The following is a 22502-nucleotide window of genomic DNA, read 5'->3' as shown; positions in this document are numbered from 1 at the left end:
GACCATCGAATGGAGGTAAAAAGCGCCATCCATCAAACACAGACACACTGAAGACGTGAGACTTATTGAGAGTGTGAGACACGCTAGTGATAACATGCTGCAAGCCCACATTGAGATTTTCATTGACTGAGAGAAGAAGCACAGAGGAAAAGTTTTATAGGGTTGTATTGGGACCACGATTTTTGCTTCGCTACAATACCAGCTTCAGTATTGATACTAAATCGTGAGCTAAAAATTATAATTAAATTTTATTTGGAGTACTACTTGTGCACAATGCACATTTCTTAATATTAAACATAAAATGTGTTTTAATGCCTCTATTGATGATGATTGTATGATCTTTGAATAATATTAGCCTTTAAATGCAAGATATTTAAAGTGTACCTGAAGTATACTTGCAATAGTTCCACTTCATCACAATCAAATATACTTAAGTTTATCTGTAATTGGACTCCAGCACTACTTACGCACAATTAAAGTGCATTCAATACAAAATTAGTTGTTCCAATTTAGCAGACTTACCAGTTTAGTATACCAACAGTATAACTGCAGGGTATTTTTATTAAGTACATAAATATTTAAATGTAATTGTAGTATACTTAGCATGAAATAAATGTATTTCAAATACATTTTAGAATATTTATTTTCCACTAGGGTTCAGATCTGGCTTCATCCTATCAACAATCTATGGATAGAAACAAGTCCTCACCCTTCAGCTTTTTTCTTTTCTTTTTTGATAATTCATTTCATTCAGATGTGGATCACAGTTTGGAACAAATAATAATGTTTGTGGTGCAATTTTTGACCGGAAGGGAAAAAAATTACGTTTATTTTCCTCAGTTACGGCTAGTTAGAGCTAGCCTGCTCCCAATCAGACACAGAGATGAAGTAGTAAGATCATATTTGTTTGAATAAATTATAGCATTTATTTAGATTAAATATTGATCAAATGAGAGATAGAGAGAGATGAAAAGTCTGTTTGTAATTACCTGCATCTGCATGTGCGCTTCTCTCTATAAACAATGAAGCTGTAAGTTTAGTTACTTCAAAAACAACGATTTTACCTCCTTGTTGCTGAGAAATATAATGTAGTGATTCAGTATCAAAGCTATTTTATTAACAAAAGTAGCAGGACAATGTTGACTATAAGTTTCTATGGATGTTTTTGTGTGTGCACAGCACGATCTCCAATCTCTGTGTGCAGATGATGTGTGTGTGTGTGTGTGTGTGTGTGTGTGTGCATGTTTATTTGGTTTATGAGGACACAAATTTGTATAATGACATGGGTATGACAGAGGTATTACAATATGAAGGTGGTTTATGAGGACACTGCCTATGTCCCCGTAATTCAAAAGGCTTAAAAAACATACTAAATGGTGTTTTTTTGAAAATCTAAAAATGCACAAAGTCTCCTGTGAGGGCTAAGTTTAGGTGTAGGGTTGGTGTAGGGCAATAACACACACAGTTTGTTCAGTATAAAAACCATTACACCTATGGAGAGTCCCCATAAACCACAAAAACCAACATATGTGTGTGTGTGTGTGTGTGTGTGTGTGGGTGTCAAATAAAGCAGTGCATTAGCATAGACTAGTGATTAAACTGACTTGGATCTACCTGTGCATTAAACAGTTTTAATGCATACCTGCCAGCCAATCAGGATCAAATACATATTTTCCCCAACATATTAGGCCAAGTCAGTACCCCACATATGTTGAAAAAGTAAAAACCTTCCATGGTGTGAACTAACTTTTTTCACAATACTGAATATAAAGACACTGAAAAATGGTATCGCTCTCACACATTATATATTTCTCAAACTGCAATTAAAAAATGAATTCAAATCTGCAATAATGCAATTCCATCAGGATTGGATTGATATATTAATTCCAAAAAAGTCCTGTTTAAAGAATGCAATTTCTTTTTCAATTTAAATTTCTGAAATATTTGGAAATGTCAGACAGAGGCCTGTGGGAATCAACGAGAAGAGAACATGGGCAGACATGAGTATCACATGACCTGTCTGCTGTGGTCAGGCCTCTTCCAATAATTCAGAGGTCAGTGTTCCTTCCTTCTCAGGCCGACCCACATTTACACACCTCAGTCAAACTCCCAGTGCAAACAGCCAACTCTCAAACAAATATTCTCCTATACACTTCAGACCCTTGAGAGAGACAAAAGAAGAGGTAAAGAGAAAAAAAAGTGACATTTTGACGGCTGTCCAATCCCGTTGAAGCTGAAGATGTTGTTCTTTGGCTTCAATTTGAGAGGAAAGGAACCTTTCCCCTTTCCTGTCATCCGGCGCTTCTGTGTTTCTTCCTTCCCTCCGCACTCATCTCTTCCTCATTTCCGTCTTGTCATCCAGAGTCTCATCAAATGTCAGAGGACAGCATGCTGTCCCAGAGTGCTGGCTCCATCTGCATCTTGAAATACATATTTGTGGTGAGACCGATCTCCCTCAGGTCCTGTGGAAGGGGTCAGCACATTTATACAGAACCCTGATGAGACCACCTAGTCAGAATGTGACGGCAAATGTCACAGGAGACGCCACTCTCTCTCTCCTTTTCTCTTTTTTTCAACTGCTCTTGTCAGTTAAACAAAGCTTTTCAGAAAGCCCTTCACAAACTTGCATGTACAATTTAAGAACAGGCTGTTATTATTTGACTTCAAGGGATAGTTCACCAAAAATGACAATCCTGTCATAAATAATGGAACACAAAAGAATATGTTTTGGAGAATGTTTGAGCTGTTTTTGTCCAACTAATGTCAATTTCAATGGGGTTCAAAAGTTTCAAGCCCCAAAAAGGACATATAGGTGATTTATCCATACAAAACACTGATCAACACGAGCATTCACAGACTACATTAAATATGAACATTACAAGTCAAACCTCACAAATCATGTGACTAAATATCATGATTCGTGCATTAAGATCATGGTTCATGCCCCTTTTGCATTGTTTTATTGTAACTAAAATGATTTAAATGAAGTGAAATAAATGTGAAATAAAGTACTGACATTAGACTGAAAAGATTACACTTGCATGAAAGTTTGAAATGTTGCCTTGCAGCTAACTTAAGTTCACGTTGAGGTAGCTTAAAATTACTAAAACTGAAAATGATAGAAAAATAAAATAAAGCTAAATAGACTGATAAAAAAAACTAAAACTAACAAAAACAAAAGCACAAATTAACTAAACTTTAAAATTCAAATTTTAAAAGCTAATTCAAAATATTAATAAATACTATAATAGTACACACATAATCCTAAAAGAAAACCTTTTTAGTGTCTTGAATCATCTTGGATCCCCATTAAAATTCATAAAATATAGTTGAAACACTTTAAAATATCTGCTTTTGTGTTTCACAGAACAAAAAAAGTCATATAGGTTTGGAATGACATGAGGGTGAGTAAATGATGATATAATTTTCATTTCAGGGTGAACTATCCCTTTAAGACAGTGAGGAGAGAATATTTTCTGTTTTTCCATATTCTCTTAAACAAAAAGTACTGTTTCTCTGCACTGAAAGACCTAACATTAAAAACATTAATCTATTAGCAGGTTCACAGGTATGGTATGATAATGTTCCTACATACTGTAGTTATATAAAAGTTATCTTTCAACAGCTCTCTCAAAATAACACCTCCACATTGTGAGCACAGGAATCACACCTATTAGCACGTTTTTCTTTATCCTATAAGAACAATGTGTCAGCACCTTTTCTCATGCAGAATTCTGCCTGAACACATGTTTGATTCCGTGGTAATCAGGACGCCTGATGGATAGGAAGCTGTTTTTGTTTATGAAGAGTGTGAGCTCGCTGCCATCTGCTCAGAGATTAAACACCATGCTCTGATGGAATACATAAACACCCATCAAGCTCAAAGCAGCCTGCTTAAGACACTCATAAACGCCCATTTTAAATCACTTACTCTAGTGCGCTCTTAACACACACACACACACACACACACACACACACGCATGCACACACACACACACACACTCTCACTCAGGGAAGCCTCTATTGACCAATCACAGGCTAGAGTATTAAATATGTCCAGAGCCACCACAGGCACTTCTTTTATAAAGCAACAGCCTTGCTAGAATTATAGTTAGCAAGTTATAAATAAAAGCACAAAACATATAATAACATTGTTTTGAATAATCAAACACTAATGGAGCACAGAGCCAGCTTTAAAGGGCGCCGCAATCTAAATTAAACTGAACGTGAAAGCTAATAATTAATGAAACAAGGGTTGCATAAAAATACTTTAGAAATAAAGCAGTGAAAATTAGCTAAGCTAAGATGAAAATAGATAGTTACACTGCACCCTACATGGCAAATGTAACTTGCTACATGTTTACTACTTGATATGTTAATATTAAATATAAGCATAAATACTAATACATTAAGTGGTTTCAATTGATTATAGATAAATGTTCCACTTCATCCAGCACTCTTTTTGTTCTCTTTCATAGGATCATAGGAATGAATCACAATATATTAAAAAATATATTAAAATAAGCAATTCATTTCAATTGTAATTATATATTTCTAATAAAAGCAGCCTTGATGAACTTAAGAGACTTCTTTCACTTTTGAGTAGTGTAAAATTCTAGATTTCTGAAATATTCTTGGAGAAAATGTAACATTTGTCAACGCTTCCCTGCTATGTAATGAATCGAATACAATAGCTTTGCTACCAAAGTGACATGATTTCAAAAATAGCGAGACTAAAGCCCAAAAGTGGTGAAAAAAGATGGTTGAATAAAACTGAATGAGGCTGGGGAGCTCTGGGAGGGTTTGATGGTGGTGTGACCTACATGTTTTATGCCACAGATGAAACAGAGCAGCATGCTCGAAAATTTCACATTTTTAATTCTCCTTCTGTGTCTCTCACAGGCCATATGGGCGTCTTGGACAGGCTGTGAATAGTCACAGGAAGAGCTAACACATATCAGAGAATCATGCACTGAGTTCATGCTAGAACTCAAGCAAAAATAAGTTTTGGGATTGTGAATCGGTTCTTATAATCTTTTGTCAGACAGTCTGAAATGACCTGTTTTCAAACACAGAAAACTCATGCTGGTTAAATAACCAGGCAATACAACAGTTTTGAAATACAACAAAGCATGTGTGTGTAGGGGGAAAATGTATGAGAAAAGTATTTTCATTTGTGAAAATGATCTAAAATTGAAAAATTGAAATGAAAACTATCTATAAATCGTCTCATACCGACAAACACTAAGTGCTCATTTATTTTGTTACCATTCAAATGCTATTTATAAACATATAATCCATAAAAAATGTTCACTGACATCTCAGAGATCAGTGTTTGAACATAACAGGGAATGTGACTTAGAAATATCAGGTTTTATTGTTGATGTTCAAACACAGACAGAAAGAGACAGAGAATATAAGACAGGCGGCAGATTGGGGATAAAACAAGATCAGGGGTGACAGAAATCATAAAAACCAAACGCTTCTGTTCTGTCACATGACAGCACCATCGGTCAACGAGCTGTGTGGCAATGTGACCCTCACACACACTCAAACACACAATCAGTGTTGAGGAAGCATAGTTACTTTAAATTGAGTGTTAAACTGCAGTCAAGCTGATCTTAGAAAAATCTGTAAAAAGATACGTAAGCAGACAAAAATCTTGAAATATTAGAATATACTGTATCATTTTAATTAGAAGAGTAGTTGTTTGTTGCTAGTATCTGTTTTAAAAAAGGCTTTTTGAATGAATTACTCTCAATTAGGGTGACAGCATTCAATTTAACAGATACATTTACACTAAACAACTATTAATACTGGGTTGTAACTACCAAGAATGTGTACAAAAGCAGTTTGTAACATGAGACTTAAAATAAAACTTGAATTATACTTGAAATATTATTCTAAGATATAGAATGAGAGGAAAACATATGAAAAGCAGTTTAAGTATTTTGCAATACAGATGGTACACAGTGATTCTGTGAATTGATTATGTTTGAACATGTTCATTGCAGTTAATCTTCCAATGAACCAATTCACTAAAACAGTTTTTTCAGATCAGTGCTACAAATCAAACTAATATATAAAAATGGTTGAAAACACAGTCATGTAAAAGCAGTGTTTAGCTATGTATTTTGTATTTCAATTAGTTCATTTACATGAATCACCCTAATTAACTAAATCACTAAAACTTCAGACTTGCCATTGCTACATATTAAACTAATATATATACTAATATATAAAATGAGAAAAGTATTTTTCTTGAAAAAGATGCAATAATCTACATGAATATGACTTGAATATGTGAATTGATTCTTTTTGAACAAATTCGTTGTATCTTCCCATTGAACCAATTCCCTAAAACAAGCATTTTTAGACCAGAGCTACACATTAAACTATTAAATACAATGAGTCTAAAACGTATATCAGTTTTGAAAAGCAACATTTGCTATTACAAAAAGGTGTAATATGCTAAACAGCAACTCAAATGAGCAAATTAATTATTTTTGAACAGTTTAATCTCGATAAATTATCCCAATGAACCAATTCACTAAAACAAAGATTTCAGACTATCCGCCACAGTTTTGTTTGGCCATAAAGATTCTTGCTCATTTATAAACTCTTTCGTCTGTGTCCTTGCGACTCACCATCCCCACTGAATTGAACTATTTCTCTTCATAGTTTTGATGTCACTCAGTGTCTTGTTTAGGGTGGACAGGTTTAGGACATGTCAGACAAACAAAGCGAGACTCATGTTTTACAGGCCAGAAGGGCACAGGACAGACAGACACACACACACACAGAGAGAGAGAGAGAGAGAGAGAGAGGGCAGGAGAGCTCAGGACTGCAGTCATCCACAAAAGCCATGTCTCTTCCTGTGTTTCATCTCATGACACACTCATCTGTCTCTGTCTCTCTTTCCACACTTCTGTCTCTTTCTCTTCTTTATGCCCTTCAATGGATCTCTGCAGCCCTTCTCCCTCCTTTACTCTCTCTGTCTTTCTCTCTCCAGGGATATTAGTTTTATTGAGAGGATGAGCCTCATAAAGAATGACCTACAGTAGCAGCAAACTTTCTGGCTATATTCCCCGTGTATGTGAAACAAATACTTCACTCTCATTTAGCTCATTGTCCCTGAAGCTTTTGCTACTCGTACAGAAGAAGAGTTATTAGTTTTTCCCTGCCAGTGGTTTAGTGTGTGTATGTGTTCAGTCACCTTGCTCAGACCTGTTAGCAGTAGTGTGTAATTAACTGATTGTCTGAACTATTTCCCACCTCTGATTGGCTCACACGTTTAACTTTTGGACTACTTATCCAATCAAAATGAAGAACTACTGTGTAGTGAAGAGTGTGGTAAAGAAAAGCAGATTTTATTTTCTAATGACATTCCAGTGACCAGTGACCCACATCAATTAATTCCAGAAGTATGCTGTATAATTAATTAGATGTATTTTTACATCACAATAAAAGGCAATGAATTCACAAATCATTCTCTATGTGACATTTTGAGAATTCAATTTACGGTCCGTCCACCCTCATCAAAAAATAGTCTGAGCCACCATTCTGCTGCAGCAGATGAGAGAAGTTCACACAATGAGTGAGTCATGTTGTCAAGAAATGAAATCTGCTCACCACAAAAGAAAAGAAGCAGGCTGTGAAGCTCAACACTTTACCAGAGTTTCATTTTAAAACAAGTCATATTAATAGTATCCAACAATTAGCTTAAAATTACTACATAAGTCTGAAAATGATGATGAGGCTTATCACCCTCCTCATAATATTTTTGTCACTTCTAAAAAACTAGCATTTTGATTTCTTTTAGTGGACAAATACACTCAAAAAAAGAGTAATTTACACTGCATTGCGTCACCGGCTTGTCTACAAAATCAGGTAGATATTGCAAGATGGTGAACATATCAAAATAAACAAACAACAAAACTTGCATTTGATGTACTGCTGATTTAAATGCATACTTCACCCAAAAATTTAAATTTTGTCATCATTTACTCACACTCATGTCGTTCCAAACCTACATAAGTTTCTTTCTAATGCTGAACACAAAAGATGATATTTTGAAGCAAACAGTTATTGGTCCCCATTGACTTCCATAAAGGAAAATAAATACTATGGAAGTCAATGGGGACCATCAACTGTTTGATTAGCAGCATTCTTCAAAATATATTATTTTATGTTCAACATAAGAAAGAAATGCACACAGATTTAGAACGACATGAGGGTAAAGAGTAAATGATGACAACATTTTCATTTTTGGGTGAACTATCCCTTTAAGGTAGTTAAATAGATTACAGCAAATTACAAAAGACGAGAAATCGCTACAATTTAAAAATTCTCTCCCTCTTTTTGTTTTGAAGAAAGAATATTCACCAAGGACATTTTTAATTGATCCAAAGTGACAGTAAAGAGTTTTACACTGTTACAAATGATTTATCTTTTAAATAAATGCTGTTCTTTTGAATGTCTCAGTTCATCAAAGCTTATATTTCTCCATTTCTATCACCAATGGGGTTTGGGTTCCTTGCCACTGACGCCTCTGTCTTGCTTAGTTGGGGGCACTTTATATTTGGCAATATTATTGACTTGACTGCACTGACGCTATTGGATAAGAACTGCTTTATAGATAAATTAAACTCATTCCATAATTGATGGACTTGATGGTTACTGAACCAAACTGAATCAAGAGTGAACTAATTTCAGCTGAATAATGACTGTTTACTATTGTTTTTAGAGCTGCTTTACAGCAGAATTGATTTTTGTTTGCATCATTGAATCACTATTTTTCTTTATCACAGCAAAGCTGCTTTAAAACAATCTGTAATTGCTGTTGAAAATTCAGCATTGCCATCACATGAATAAATTACACTTTAAAATATATTAAAATACAAAACTGTATTTCACAGTATTGCTTTTTTCTATATTTTTATCAAATACATGCAGCCCTGGTGAGCATAAGAGACTTCTTTCAAAAACTTAAGAAGTCTTACCAACCTTTTAGTGTTACTTATCTAATCAGAAGGTCAAGGGAATCTCGGGAATCCATAAACTGATAAACGTACCACTCGAATGCAATGCAACTCACTTTAGAAAGTGTCAGCCAGTTGCATAAATCAAAATGAATATCATCTTCAATTTATATATAAAAGAAACAAGTGCTTATGACAAATAAACTCTTATCACTTTGTACTGGAATGTTCTGCAGCGGCCTCTACTTAACCCCAGAGACGTCAGTGTCCTGCGGTCCATCAGCTCTTCTCCTCATAAATAGAGAACATTCTCTAGACTATTTTAAGCTGATCTAAGCATCAACCTACCACTGAGCTGTCTACAAAAACATGGTGCTAGATAGACACAAGAACCAAACTTCAGATCTTTAAAAACAGAATGAAAATGTTTATGGTAATATCGCCCCAAATCTAACTTCATGCAATTCACATAAGCTGTTTTTTAATGAGACGGCTCATTAAAATAATCAACACTGTAGGTTGAATTGAAAATAAGGCTATAACAACAAGCTTGACCGAATGAACCTTGACCTTGACTTACCGATGTGACTGCGGTGAGAGGAGGCATCAGACAGATGACCCCAGAGAGACAGAAGGGTCAAAATCACCAGCAAGAGCCACGCGCACACCCTCTGTACCGCCCGCTCCTGCATTCTGAAACACACACACACAAAGCATATCAGCACATGAGCATTACACTGATCAGAAAGGCTATTAGACCACATGTTTCTAAAGGGGATCTCATTCTCTCCTCCAGCGCTATCTAAATGTCATCATGCTCTTCCTGAATGTTTTCTGATACAATGCTGAGTGCTCCAAAACACTGAATTATACAATTACTTACAGATAGAGTAAGCTTTTGGGGGTGGGTTGGGGTTTTCTGGCAGATACTGAGCCCCTAGTGGTTGATTTTAGTACTGATTTTGGTAATGTAGTTGTCTACTTGCTTGGGGAGGGGATTTTGTTTGGTGCATTTATTTAATCAGAATTCAGTAAAAAAAGAAAAATAATAATAATACTGTTAAATATTATTATAATTTAAAGAACTGTTTTCTATTTATATAACAATTTATTCCTGTGACGGCAAAACTGACATGCTAAATTGGTGCTCAGGAATCATTTCTCACTATTATCAATGCTGAAAACAGATACAGTGCTGCTTAATATTTTTCTGGAAATTTTTCCAGGATACTTTAATGGATAGAAAGTTAAAAAGAACAGCATTTATTTGAAATATATTCTTTATAACTAATTAGCAAATTAGCAAAGTCAGTTCCCTTCCAACCCTCACAATTCACACTCTGGCCAAAAATAATTGACACTTCTGAGGAATGTTTGTTTCAGGTCTAATGAAATTAAATCGTACAACTACATTAGACTCTGCATAATAAAAAGCACTGCTCAGCTTTTTTCTTATTATTTCTTTTATCTCAGACAGACATATTTAAGCATTTCATTTGGAGAGAAAATGAAAGCAGATCATTCATTTACATGCATTGACATCTGAAAGGTAAACGGTGCTAATAAACTATCCATATGCATGTGTGCAATTGTGTGCTTATGCTATTACCGTAAGCACTAGTCTGTAATTATATATAACACTTCTGAGAGGAAGTTCAGAAGACATGATGTGAGAGCATTTAATAGTATCAGCCAACCAATAAGAGCACACTTTTATCATTTAGACTTCTGTGGAAAACGGACGGTTAGCAGAATTCTCTCATAAAGAGAAGTTTGTGTACATTTTATATTGATCGTGGCAGCAGTACCCATCCAATGGTGATCAAATGATAAAGAAAAGCGTTATAACCGGGCACATATCCAAAAACAAAATATTGATGAGAATCTGCATTTCAAAGGTGCCTGGACTGCAGTGGAGCAATGTACAGTAGTTTCTGCATCCTCCACAATCTAGCATACACAACCGGCCTGCAAAATGGGGAATTGCACTGTGCAAATTGCATTCAGCACTAATTTTGGGGTGTGTTCGCACTGTTACCTGATTTGCATAATTCCTTTAGTGAATTGGGTGCTAACACAACACAAACAGCATGCACAAATAAATGACATTATTAGTTGGCACAGTTCATTCTTAGTGAACTCTCCCCATTTATTCCACCCTGCAGTTTGGTAATGGAGGCCTGTGAGTTGCTCTTCTGATTAATATCAGTTTAATAATGAATTTGCCTCTTTTTTTACATTCATGGAGCACAACACACACATACTCTGATGAAGCTCCAGACACAAATAGTTACTCAGCAGACTGAAAAACAGATTTTGTGTGGGGAAAAAGAGAAATGTTAGACATGTGTGGAAGAAAGATAGATAAACAACATAAAGAGGTATTTTGGAAATAGTTTGCCTGGCTCAGGGAAGTCTATGAGTCGCTGTGGGAATGTGTCAAATTATGCATATTTAGCGTACTAATTATCTTTCAACCAGCAGAGCTCACTAGAAATCTCTCCTGTTTAAAGCTGATGGTTGGGCAGGAAAACCCCTGCCTGGAGGGAGTTTTGCAGTTTGCAGGTGGACGGCCATGAACACACAAAAAGATACTGTCGCTGTCATTTATATTCTCACATCATACACAGAAATCTGCAGTGTGTTATTTCTGTACCACCAGTGGCACCAAACCTTCTCCAAACCGTTTTCCCAAACACTCCCATCTCCTCATTGTTTAGGCAAACAGACAGTCATTAAAGCTTGAACCTTTTTTTGGTTTACTTAGTCATTAAGCTGGGATAGAAGTATTTTAACATAGAAAAATATAAAACACATCAATATTAACATTTCATTCTGTAATCAGTACTACTTTATACACAGATGCAATTTGGAGTCAATTTAGACTGTAATCAGCAAAATAATATCCAATGAGCTTCAATATACTCTCTAACTTTGTCCTTTTGGAATTTCAACAGGCTGATCCCATAGAAGAAAGGCATTGTGTGTGTTGGGTTGAGTGTGTGTATATCTGTGTTTGCTCTGGCTGCTCTTCTTTTATGGCTAAACTTCCGCTGTGTGTTCATTAGTTCTTTAGGAGCTCTCAGTAAACACTGCCAAACACCCACTGGCTAGCACCATCAACATGTCTCTGCACTAATACCAGTCAAGCTTAATCACCAGCAAATCTCCAGCAAGACTTTAATTGCTAGCTATTTAGTTTATGCAATTCATTTCAATGTTAAAACAGTAATTAATTTATCCGTAAACAGATGTAAATTAATATATATTTTTACTGTAGTGGTATATGCCCTTTTTATTTGAATGTTTTTTCTCCATTTTTTTAATTATTTACTTTTCAGTTCTCTGCTAACAAAGGCCTGCAGCTGCACCAACTGTACTGTTATTTTTCAAGCCAAAAAGCATACTAGAAGTGAGACTGCAAAAGTGAAAAAGAAAGAAGAGAGAGAATGGCTGGAATTGTGCATTGGGAAAATCTTTCTGATCAATTGATTCAGCAAAAACACTTAATACACTTTTTCCTGCATCCAAAAGAATGAATAAAGTGTTCATTTGCAACCACAAATGCACTAAATCAGCAGTATTTTGGTAATTCAGAGTAAATTAGCAGTATTTTAGACTTGTAAGGCTGTATTAATAATAGAAGGGGCAGTATTTCTTAGGTTTGTAGTGTGGTAGACAAAATAGAGAAATAAATTTGTTTGTGGCAGATTAGCAATATTTCAGAAATAGGCCTAGAAGTGCAACATTTGAGCGTAAAAGGGTTTAAGATTAGATATTTGCGTAAAGCATTCAGAGACAAAAAATTCCATGAAAGGAGCAGTAGGTCGGAGATAGAACAACAGTAATTTTGAGGTATAAGACTATTTCAGAGACAAAGCAGCAGAATTATACAGGTAAACAACAGAAATAGAGCAGAATAGAGCAGGACTTTCAGACATAACATCAGTATTTCAGAAGTACAGAACAGTATTTCAGAAACAGAGCAGAAGTATTTCAGAGGTATATGACAGTATTTTTGAAATATAGCAACAAAATATCAGAGGACAGTATTTAAGCGATAGAACAGCAGTATTTTAAAGTTATAGAACAATATTTCATAAATAGAGCACAAGAGCAGCAGAATTTCAGAGGTATCAAGCAATACTTAGAAAATGAACCATTATTTCAGACAGAATTTCAGAAACAGAGCAGCAGTACTGCATTTCAGAGGTATTTCATATATACTGCGGCAGTATTTCAAAGATATAGGACAGTATTGCATAGGTACAGGACAGTACCTCAGAGATAAAAGGGCAGTATTTGAATGTTAAAGGTTATATTTTGGGAGTCATAGATACAGTATTTTAGAGTTATAAGTTTATATTGTGAGAGTTGTAGGCTATTTCAGAGGTAAGATGGCACCCATTGAAAGGTATAGCTAATAGGCATATTTGAAGTGTGAGGGGCAGGAGTGTTTCCACAGTGAAACCATATTAAGCCTATACTTGCAGGCTTTTTTAACCCAGTTAGTGTTTCACAGTACAGCAGCTGCATCTTAAACATTTAGAGAGAGAGAGAGAGAGAGAGAGAGAGAGAGAGAGAGAGAGAGAGGCAGGCATCTCCGTTCCATTCATTTAATTAGTCCCACTGGAATTTTTGCAGATGGTGACATCATCACACACAGACATTTCTGTTTCATTTTCTCCCCAAGTACAGTATATGTCCACATCAAACCTCTCTCTTTCTCTGTCTCTCTGTTTCTCATTCAGTATTTTAAAACATGTCCTTATGGTTCCAATCCTTATTCGGTTAGCCAAGACTGAAACAATCATACCATTTCAGAGAGCTCACATCATTTCATGTAACGTTTCAAGTTCAAACACTAGCTACAAATCAACACAAACAAAATAAACACACACACACTCAAATATCAATACAACGTTTGCATTGTAGACCTCATTATGACCGACAGACCAAAAGGCATCAAAGAATATTCACCCATCACCTAAAGCCCCTTTCATCTTCCCTTCCTGCCTCTATTCAGACAGGTTCTCCAGTCCTGTAACAAATGCTGCAGGCTGGTAGCTGTGCTGCTTTGTGCACTATAAAATTAATGTGTTTGTAGTTCCACTGTTCTCCCTCTCTCCCCCCTAAAGGAACAATCTGCATATCTGAACACACGGCTGCATAAGAATGTCGGAAGATATTAATGCATCAGCACTCATAAGAATTTTTTTTTTATCTATCAGCAGTCTTTAAAATCAATGAACAATGCACATGTTGAGAAGCTCTAGGGCTTAATGTGCAGTAATCAATGCTGGCATGTCAGGTTATGCTGGTAAATAAAAATTTGTTTTGAAGTTACCTGTCTGATTAAATATTTAGTAGTTCAGATTTTTACCTGACCTGACAATATTTTCATCATCTACAAAGCCATAAAAGTGCTACATCAGAGGTTTTCAAACTGAAAAGGCCACAGGGCGGTGCTATCAAGTCTGCGGGAAAAATTAGAGAAAAAAAATGTTTTACAAAATAAAATATTAAGTTAACAATTTAAGGTATTAATTAAAATTATTAACATGCATTTTAAGAAGACATTCACCTCTTAAAACACTGATTAAATTATTTTAGAAATATATTTATTTCAATAAACAATTTTGCATTTATTGTAATTCATTTTGAAAAAAAAACCATCTTGCCTTTATAATATTAATATATTTATATTAACAGTAGGCTATCCTAGACATCAACATGTTTGAAAACCTCTATGCTAAATAGCTATTTTTAGCAATATTAGCCAAAAAGTAATTCCATGACTGCTATAAATTCACCTAAACACACTTTTGCTGACAACACTACCAAACAATAGCATACATGGGGAAACTGCGAAAATGACTTCCTAAACAATTTATATATTAGTAATGTTTTCCAATCTATATAATAGTCCTTTGGTGGCATTTAAATTAGCAGAATGTGACATTAATACATTACAAATATAAAATCTGCAAGGCATAACACAATATCAATTACATAGATACAGTGTAACACAATTTTTTCAAATTTAGTGAAAACGCGATACTAATCCACACAGGACAAATCAACAGACTCCAAAACTCTCACAGTCGCCCAGTCCATAATGTTGAACCCCGAATTGGGATTCAGAAAAGAACATGTCTCAAGAATAATCTGTTGAGTTTTCTCTTAAAAGGAAGAAGCTTTTATGAAACTCCTGGGTCTTTATCTGTGTATGTGTTTGTAATCTGTATTACCCCTACACTAAAACGCAATGTCTCGGTTGGGGGTTGATAAGATCAGTTAGTGTGTATCAGTTTACTCAAATGGCCACAAATCATGTCCAACACACTGGCGGATATCAGCCTCCGACTGAACCAACTCACTAGAATGAGAAAGACAGACATCATGAGAGAGTGGGTGGAGTATTTTTGATTTTATTTTATTTTTTTCACAGGGATATTTTTATTTGTCTGATAGGTGTTTGTGGCCAGTGTGGCTGGCAGAGACAGCCCTGATGAAAATAATGACCATGAGTTGGCATCCCTTCTCTGTCATGTGGCAGATTCTGTCAGGTAACGGGTATCTGATGAAGATCTGAACTAGAAAGGTCGACTCGCATTCTGTGCCAGTGGACCGAACAGGTGGTCAAACCTGGCCAGCAATACATATGATGGTTTACATCAGCCATTTAATCCCACCCACACACAACTGATCTCAATCACACACTGGCACCAGAAATGACAACCAATTAAAAATGAGAAAACTGCTGCCAGGACATCGACACCAGACAGGAGAGCAGAGCCAGAGAAAGAGAGAAGCTTCCTAATGAAGTCATGCTTCAAGGAATACTCATTAGGACTCTACAATGTCAGTCATTATCCTTAAAACAAACATGGCAACTTGTTTAAAAAATTACAAAAAAATTAATGCATGAACAAGAATGCAGAAATAGATGGTTGAGAAGGACCACTCTGAATTTCCAGGCCGGTACAAGCTAATTGTCTAGCTATAGGAAAAGAACAGCCATATTATTCAAGTAATTGTAAATTAATTAAATTAATTAATTAATTTCTTCAGGGGGTGGGGGGTGGGGGGGGTTAAACTGGGGTCCACAACCCCCCGAAGGATGCAAGAGAATCTTTCGAAAAATAAAGAGAAAATTGTGTAAAAATAAATAAATGAATAAAATGTTGCAATTTACAGAACACTTATTACAAATTAATATTGCACACATATTTATGATTTATTACAGTATAAATGGGTCATTGAAAAATAAAACTATTAAATACAGAATTTGGTCAAATTAAATTAAATTCAAATATTGAAATATTGCTTTGTCAACACTAAATTCACTAAAATTACAAAAAATTAAATTAAATTAAATTTAAATTAAATTAAAACTAATGCAAATATAAAAAAGACTTCATAACAAAAACATAAAATTACTAAAACTTAAATAAAAATTGAAAAGGTAAAAGTAAACACTCAAAATATAAATCAGTAAAGAGAAAATCATGTAAAACTAAATAAATAAATAAATAAATAAATATTATTTTACAATTTACAGAACACATTACAAATCAATATTGCACGTATATTTATGATTTCTTACAGTATAAATGGGTCTTTGTGTTATTGCTAATTAAAAAAATAAAACTATTAAATACAGAATTTGATAAAATAAAAATAAAATAAAATAAAATGAGAAATATTGCTTTTGCAACACTAAATTCACTAAAATTACAAAAAAAATTATTAAATCAAAATTCAATTAAAACTAATACATTATTTAAAAAAATGAAATATAAAAAAATCACTACATATAACAATTGAAAACATTAAAATAAACACTCAAAATATAAATCAGTCCTATAATAGTATTGTCACGAATCCGGTTCGTGGTCTTTTGTCCAACTGCCACAAGAGGTCACCTCTCCATCATATTGGCTCTCACACCTGTCATATATTACCCTGGACTGCATTTCCCAGCATTCATTGCACACAAGTACACAAAGCTGTCTCAATCACATGCTCACACCTGAGAACCATCTCACAATCTAAAAAAATATATTATTTGCTATTAAGCAAGGCACACGATCATTGGAAAGCCATATTCGAGAATTTTTATTGCTCACTATTCAGATTTACCAGACATTATTTTGATAGAGATTTTCTGTGATGGCATAAATCAACCCCTTCGGTCTAAGCTTTGACGCGAGGGTCCGCGTTCATCACTCTGTAAGTTTATGGACTATGCTTTGTTGTGTGTTGGCTCTCCATTCACTGTGGGTGTCGCGGAGGAAGAACGCGACACCGCGTCTTTGACTGAAATGGTGGCTGCACCAGAGTGCGCTCACAAAATGGCGGCAACAGCGGAACCTGACCGCAAAATGGCGGACACAACAACACCCCGTCATGCCATTGCTTCCAGTCATGAGCCAAGTCAAGTCACCATTGATCGTCGTGAGTCTAGTCACGTCTCAGCTGATCGCCACGAGTCTTTTCATGTCTCCCCTGACCTTCCAGAGTCTCTTCACGTCTCCGCTGATCTTCCAGAGTCTTGTCACGTCCTGTCTGCCACACCTAGATATTCAAGGTCAGTCCTTCAGTATCCTATTCTAGTATCCAGTGTGAGGGATGCACCACTGGTGTCTGAACGTGCAGCTGGTATCCCCAAACCAGCTCACTTTAACCCTCCTGTTCCTGCACTAATTCCCCTGCCCGAAGCGCTTCCCATGATGGGGATCGCTTTATGTTGCGTTTGGGCTGCGTACACCACTTCCGAACTGCCCTAGAACCCAGAACCTACCCGCTGCAGCTTCTCCAGAGGTGGCGGCACATGCTGCAGAACCTTCCGAAGCAGCGGTGCTCGCTTCAGCACCTTTTATGGTGGTGGCCGATTTGTCACCAGAAGAGACAGACTACAGCTGCGTAAGTGTTTTGAATAATAATAATTTGTTACATTTATATAGCGCTTTTCAAGGCACTCAAAGCGCTTTACATAGTAAGGGGGGTATCTCCTCATCCACCACCAGTGTGCAGCATCCACCTGGATGATGCGACGGCAGCCATAGTGCGCCAGAACGCCCACCACACACCAGCTTATTGGTGGAGAGGAGACAGTGATGAAGCCAATCAGTAGATATGGGGATGTTTAGGAGGCCATGATGGTCAGAGGCCAATGGGCAAATTTGGCCAGGATGCCGGGGTTACACCCCTACTCTTTTTCGAAGGACATCCTGGGATTTTTTATGACCACAGAGAGTCAGGACCTCGGTTTAACGTCTCATCCGAAGGACGGTGCTTTTTACAGTATAGTGTCCCCATAACTATACTGGGGCGCTAGGACCCACCCAGACCGCAGGGTGAGCACCCCCTGCTGGCCTCACTAACACCTCTTCCAGCAGCAACCTAGTTTTCCCAGGAGGTCTCCCATCCAGGTACTGACCAGGCTCAACCCTGCTTAGCTTCAGTAGGCAACCAGTCTTGGGCTACAGGGTGATATGGCTGCTGAATAACTTGGTTGCAGTTCTGTTGTTTAAATAATTTACTTGCTACTAGGAAGGAATAGTTCGTTTCCTACCTATTTCTACTGTGCTTTTTCGTTGTTTTTTCTGTTAATTGCACTTACTGGAAATTTGAATAATTTGCGCCTCAGCTGAGAACGAGCCTTTGTGTTTGTGCAAAGTGTTAGTTTCGTCTTGAGCTATTTAGCAGTCCTTTAACCTTATTGGCTGATCAGAAGACGGCAACAGCTGTTTTCACTCTAGTTTCTTAGACTGTATTTAGTTGATGTCAGAGGGCTGACGCGGAAGCGTCAGCGGAAGCGTTCAGCCTCCTCGTGTGAAGACCAACGAGTGTAAAGACAGACGACTTTTTCCTGCGCGACTTTGACCGAGCAACGACACCGAGCGCACACTTAAGTATCCTTTATATCTTCCCTCACGCTTTCCTATCCTCTATCATGTGTTTCCAAACCATTCCGGTTCTCTCTCTACCTCGCTCTAAAAATACATGCAGAAGGTCACATAACCCTGCTAACCTGCGCACTATCTCTACATCTTCCACTGCACCTCTTTCTTTCTCTGTAGGTCTTTGGAATTGCCAGTCAGCTGTCAACAAAGCCGACTTCATTTCTGCATTTTCTTTACATTCCACACTCAGCATCCTGGGCTTGACTGAGACCTGGATTCGTCCAGAAGACACGGCAACCCCAGCTGCTCTCTCTCACAATTTCTCTTTCTCTCACACCCCTAGGCAAGTTGGCCGGGGTGGGGGCACTGGCTTGCTCATTTCTAACAATTGGAAATACTCTACCCACTCTCCCCTAGGCAATCTCAACTCATTTGAATCGCATGCTGTTACTGTGACAGCTCCTATAAGACTCCAGATTGTGGTAATCTATCGTCCGCCGGGCCAAATACCACCAACCTTCCTAGACGAGCTGGACGGACTGCTGTCGTCTTTCATGGAGGATGGCACTCCACTCTTAGTCTTCGGCGATTTCAACATTCACCTAGACAGGCCTTATGCTACAGACTTCCAGTCACTCCTAGCTTCATTTGATCTCAAACGCCTCACCACTACTAGCACGCACAAATCTGGTAACCAACTCGACTTAATTTATACACGCAATTGTTCTACAGATAACATTCTGGTACAACCACTTCATATCTCTGACCATTTCTTCATTACATTTACGTTACATTTTGCAACTCAGGTGCCACCATCTCCCTTACCGGTTACTTTCAGACGCAACCTACGCTCCCTTTCCCCCTCCCTTCTTTCCTCTGTAGTGTCCTCCTCTCTTCCCTCGCCTACCCATTTCTCTTCTCTGGATGTAAATGCAGCCACTGACACTTTATGCTCTACCTTAACCTCTTGTCTAGACGACATCTGTCCTCTCTCCTCTAGGCCAGCACGGGCTGCTCCTTCTAACCCCTGGTTATCCGATGTTCTTCGAGAGAATCGGACCAAACTCAGAGCGGCAGAGAGAAAATGGCACAAATCAAACGATCCGTCGGACCTGAGTAGGTATCAGTCTTTGCTTTCATCTTTCTCTACTGAAGTCCACACTGCCAAATCCTCACATTTCCACAACAAGATCACCAGTGCGCCAGACATGCGTAATCTCTTCAGAACATTTAATTCTCTCCTCTGTCCCCCCCCTCCACCTCCCACCACGTTGATAACCGCTGATGACTTTGCCTCTTTTTTCACAGACAAAACTAGAACAATCAGCAACCAGTTCTCAACTCCGCAGGACCTCCGATCACCCACATCCACCGCTCTAGCTCCCATCTTCTCCTTCTGTCCCCTCACTGAGGCAGAAGTATCCAAACTTCTCCTCTCCAGCCATCCTACAACATGTCCTCTCGACCCGATCCCCTCACATCTTCTCCAAACAATCTCTCCCACACTCTTACCGGCACTCACACACATTATCAACACATCTCTCCTCACAGGCGTCTTCCCCACAGCATTCAAGCAGGCTCGGGTAACCCCACTGATCAAAAAACCTACATTAAATGCTTCTCTTTTAGATAACTACAGACCTGTCTCTCTCCTTCCATTCATAGGGAAAACACTCGAACGAGCTGTCTTCAACCAGCTCTCACTGTTTCTTTCACAGTACAACAAGCTGGATGCTAAACAGTCAGGTTTCAGGAGTGGCCATTCAACAGAGACTGCGCTACTCTCAGTCACTGAAGCCCTGCGAACTGCAAAGGTTGATTCCAAATCGTCAGTCCTCATTCTGCTGGATCTCTCTGCTGCTTTTGACACTGTCAATCATCAGATTCTCCTGTCTACCCTCTCTTCACTGGGCATCACTGGAATTCCACTTCGCTGGTTTGAATCCTATCTCACCGGTAGATCCTTCAGGGTGACCTGGGGAGGGGAGGTATCCAAACCACATCAACTGATCACTGGAGTTCCTCAGGGATCGGTTCTTGGACCCCTCCTCTTCTCCACGTACACTACATCGCTGGGTCCCATCATACATGCACATGGCTTCTCCTACCACTGCTACGCCGATGACACGCAGCTCTATCTCTCTTTTCAACCAGATGACCCAACGGTAGCTGCACGGATCTCAGGCTGCCTGGCGGACATCTCGGCATGGATGAAAGAACATCACCTACAGCTCAACCTGGCAAAGACGGAACTTCTGGTCTTCCCTGCCACTCCGACTCTACGGCATGACTTCACGATTCAGTTCGGCTCATCAATGATTACCCCATCAACTTCGGTCAGAAATCTTGGTGTAATCTTTGATGACCAGCTGACCTTCAAAGAGCACATTGCAAAGACTGCTCGTTCCTGCAGGTTTGCACTACACAACATCAGAAAGATCAGGCCCTTTCTGACAGAGCATGCTGCGCAACTTCTTGTCCAGGCCCTGGTTGTTTCTAGACTGGACTACTGCAATGCTCTTCTGGCTGGTCTGCCATCAAACGCACTCAAACCTCTACAAATGATTCAGAATGCAGCGGCACGACTGATCTTCAACGAGCCCAAAAGAGCGCATGTTACACCTCTCTTCATCTCCTTGCACTGGCTACCAGTGGCAGCTCGCATCCAGTTCAAGTCACTGATGCTTGCGTACAGATCTACCACAGGCTCGGCACCCTCCTACTTCCACTCACTATTACGAACCTACATCCCCTCCAGAAGTTTGAGATCTGCTAGTGAGCGACGCCTTGTGGTACCATCACAGAGAGGCTCAAAATCACTCTCCAGAACATTCTCGTTCACCATTCCTGGCTGGTGGAATAATCTTCCCACCCCTATCCGGAACGCCGGATCTCTGGCAACCTTCAAGCAACAACTGAAAACTCATCTCTTTCGGCAGTACTTGACTTCATCCTAAACTCAAAAAAAAAAAAAAAAAAACTTTCCCTCTATCTTTCTCTCCACCTACTAGCTTGTACTTATTTGAACAATGACTGAGACTTGGTGTTACGAGCACTTCCTCTGTCTGACTGCCTCTTCAAGATGAATCGCATTTTGTATTCCCCAATTGTAAGTCGCTTTGGATAAAAGCGTCTGCCAAATGACTAAATGTAAATGTAAATGTAAATGTAAATGTGTGGCGCCAAGCAATGTACTCTCAGCCTGTCGTGTCGCGGTCAAAGAGACTGTTACCACTGTAGAACCTCCAGAGGTGGCAGCAACCGCTGCAGAAGCTTCGGAGGTGTCGGTGGTATCCATTCACCAACTCTTTGTCTGTCCTGTCGCAGCCAGAAGGGCTGTCTCTGAACTCTCGTCCTGCCCTGTCACGGCTATGAAGGCCGTCTGTGAATCCTCGTCTTGCCCTGTCACGGGAATGGAGGCCGTCTGTGAAGTCTTTACCTGTCCTGTCGCAGCCAAAAGGGCTGTCCCTGAACTATCGTCCTGTTCTGTCATGGCTAAGGAGGCCATCTGTGAATCCTGGTCCCGTCCGGTCATGGCTACAGAGGCCACGTATTAACTTTTGCCATGTTCTGAACCGGCCGAGGAGGCCATCTCTGAACTCTCTTCCTG

General features: G+C 38.3%; 1 protein-coding gene across 1 annotated transcript in view; it reads right to left on the bottom strand.

Annotated features, from left to right (window-relative positions):
* LOC306849751 (chemokine-like protein TAFA-2) overlaps positions 1–22502 on the bottom strand; it is a 106983-nt gene that overhangs the window by 21569 nt on the left and 62912 nt on the right. Inside the window, exon 2 of the mRNA XM_079385030.1 lies at positions 9562–9674. Coding sequence (XP_079241156.1) covers positions 9562–9673 — 112 coding nt within the window. The 5' untranslated portion in view covers position 9674. The remainder of the gene's footprint in view (positions 1–9561; positions 9675–22502) is intronic.

The sequence above is a fragment of the Barbus barbus genome (assembly GCF_936440315.1).
Source record: "Barbus barbus genome assembly, chromosome: 29".
In the NCBI taxonomy this organism is placed as follows: domain Eukaryota; kingdom Metazoa; phylum Chordata; class Actinopteri; order Cypriniformes; family Cyprinidae; genus Barbus; species Barbus barbus.
Note: the sequence above shows the minus strand (reverse complement) of the source record. Positions and strands in the feature narration are given on the sequence as shown.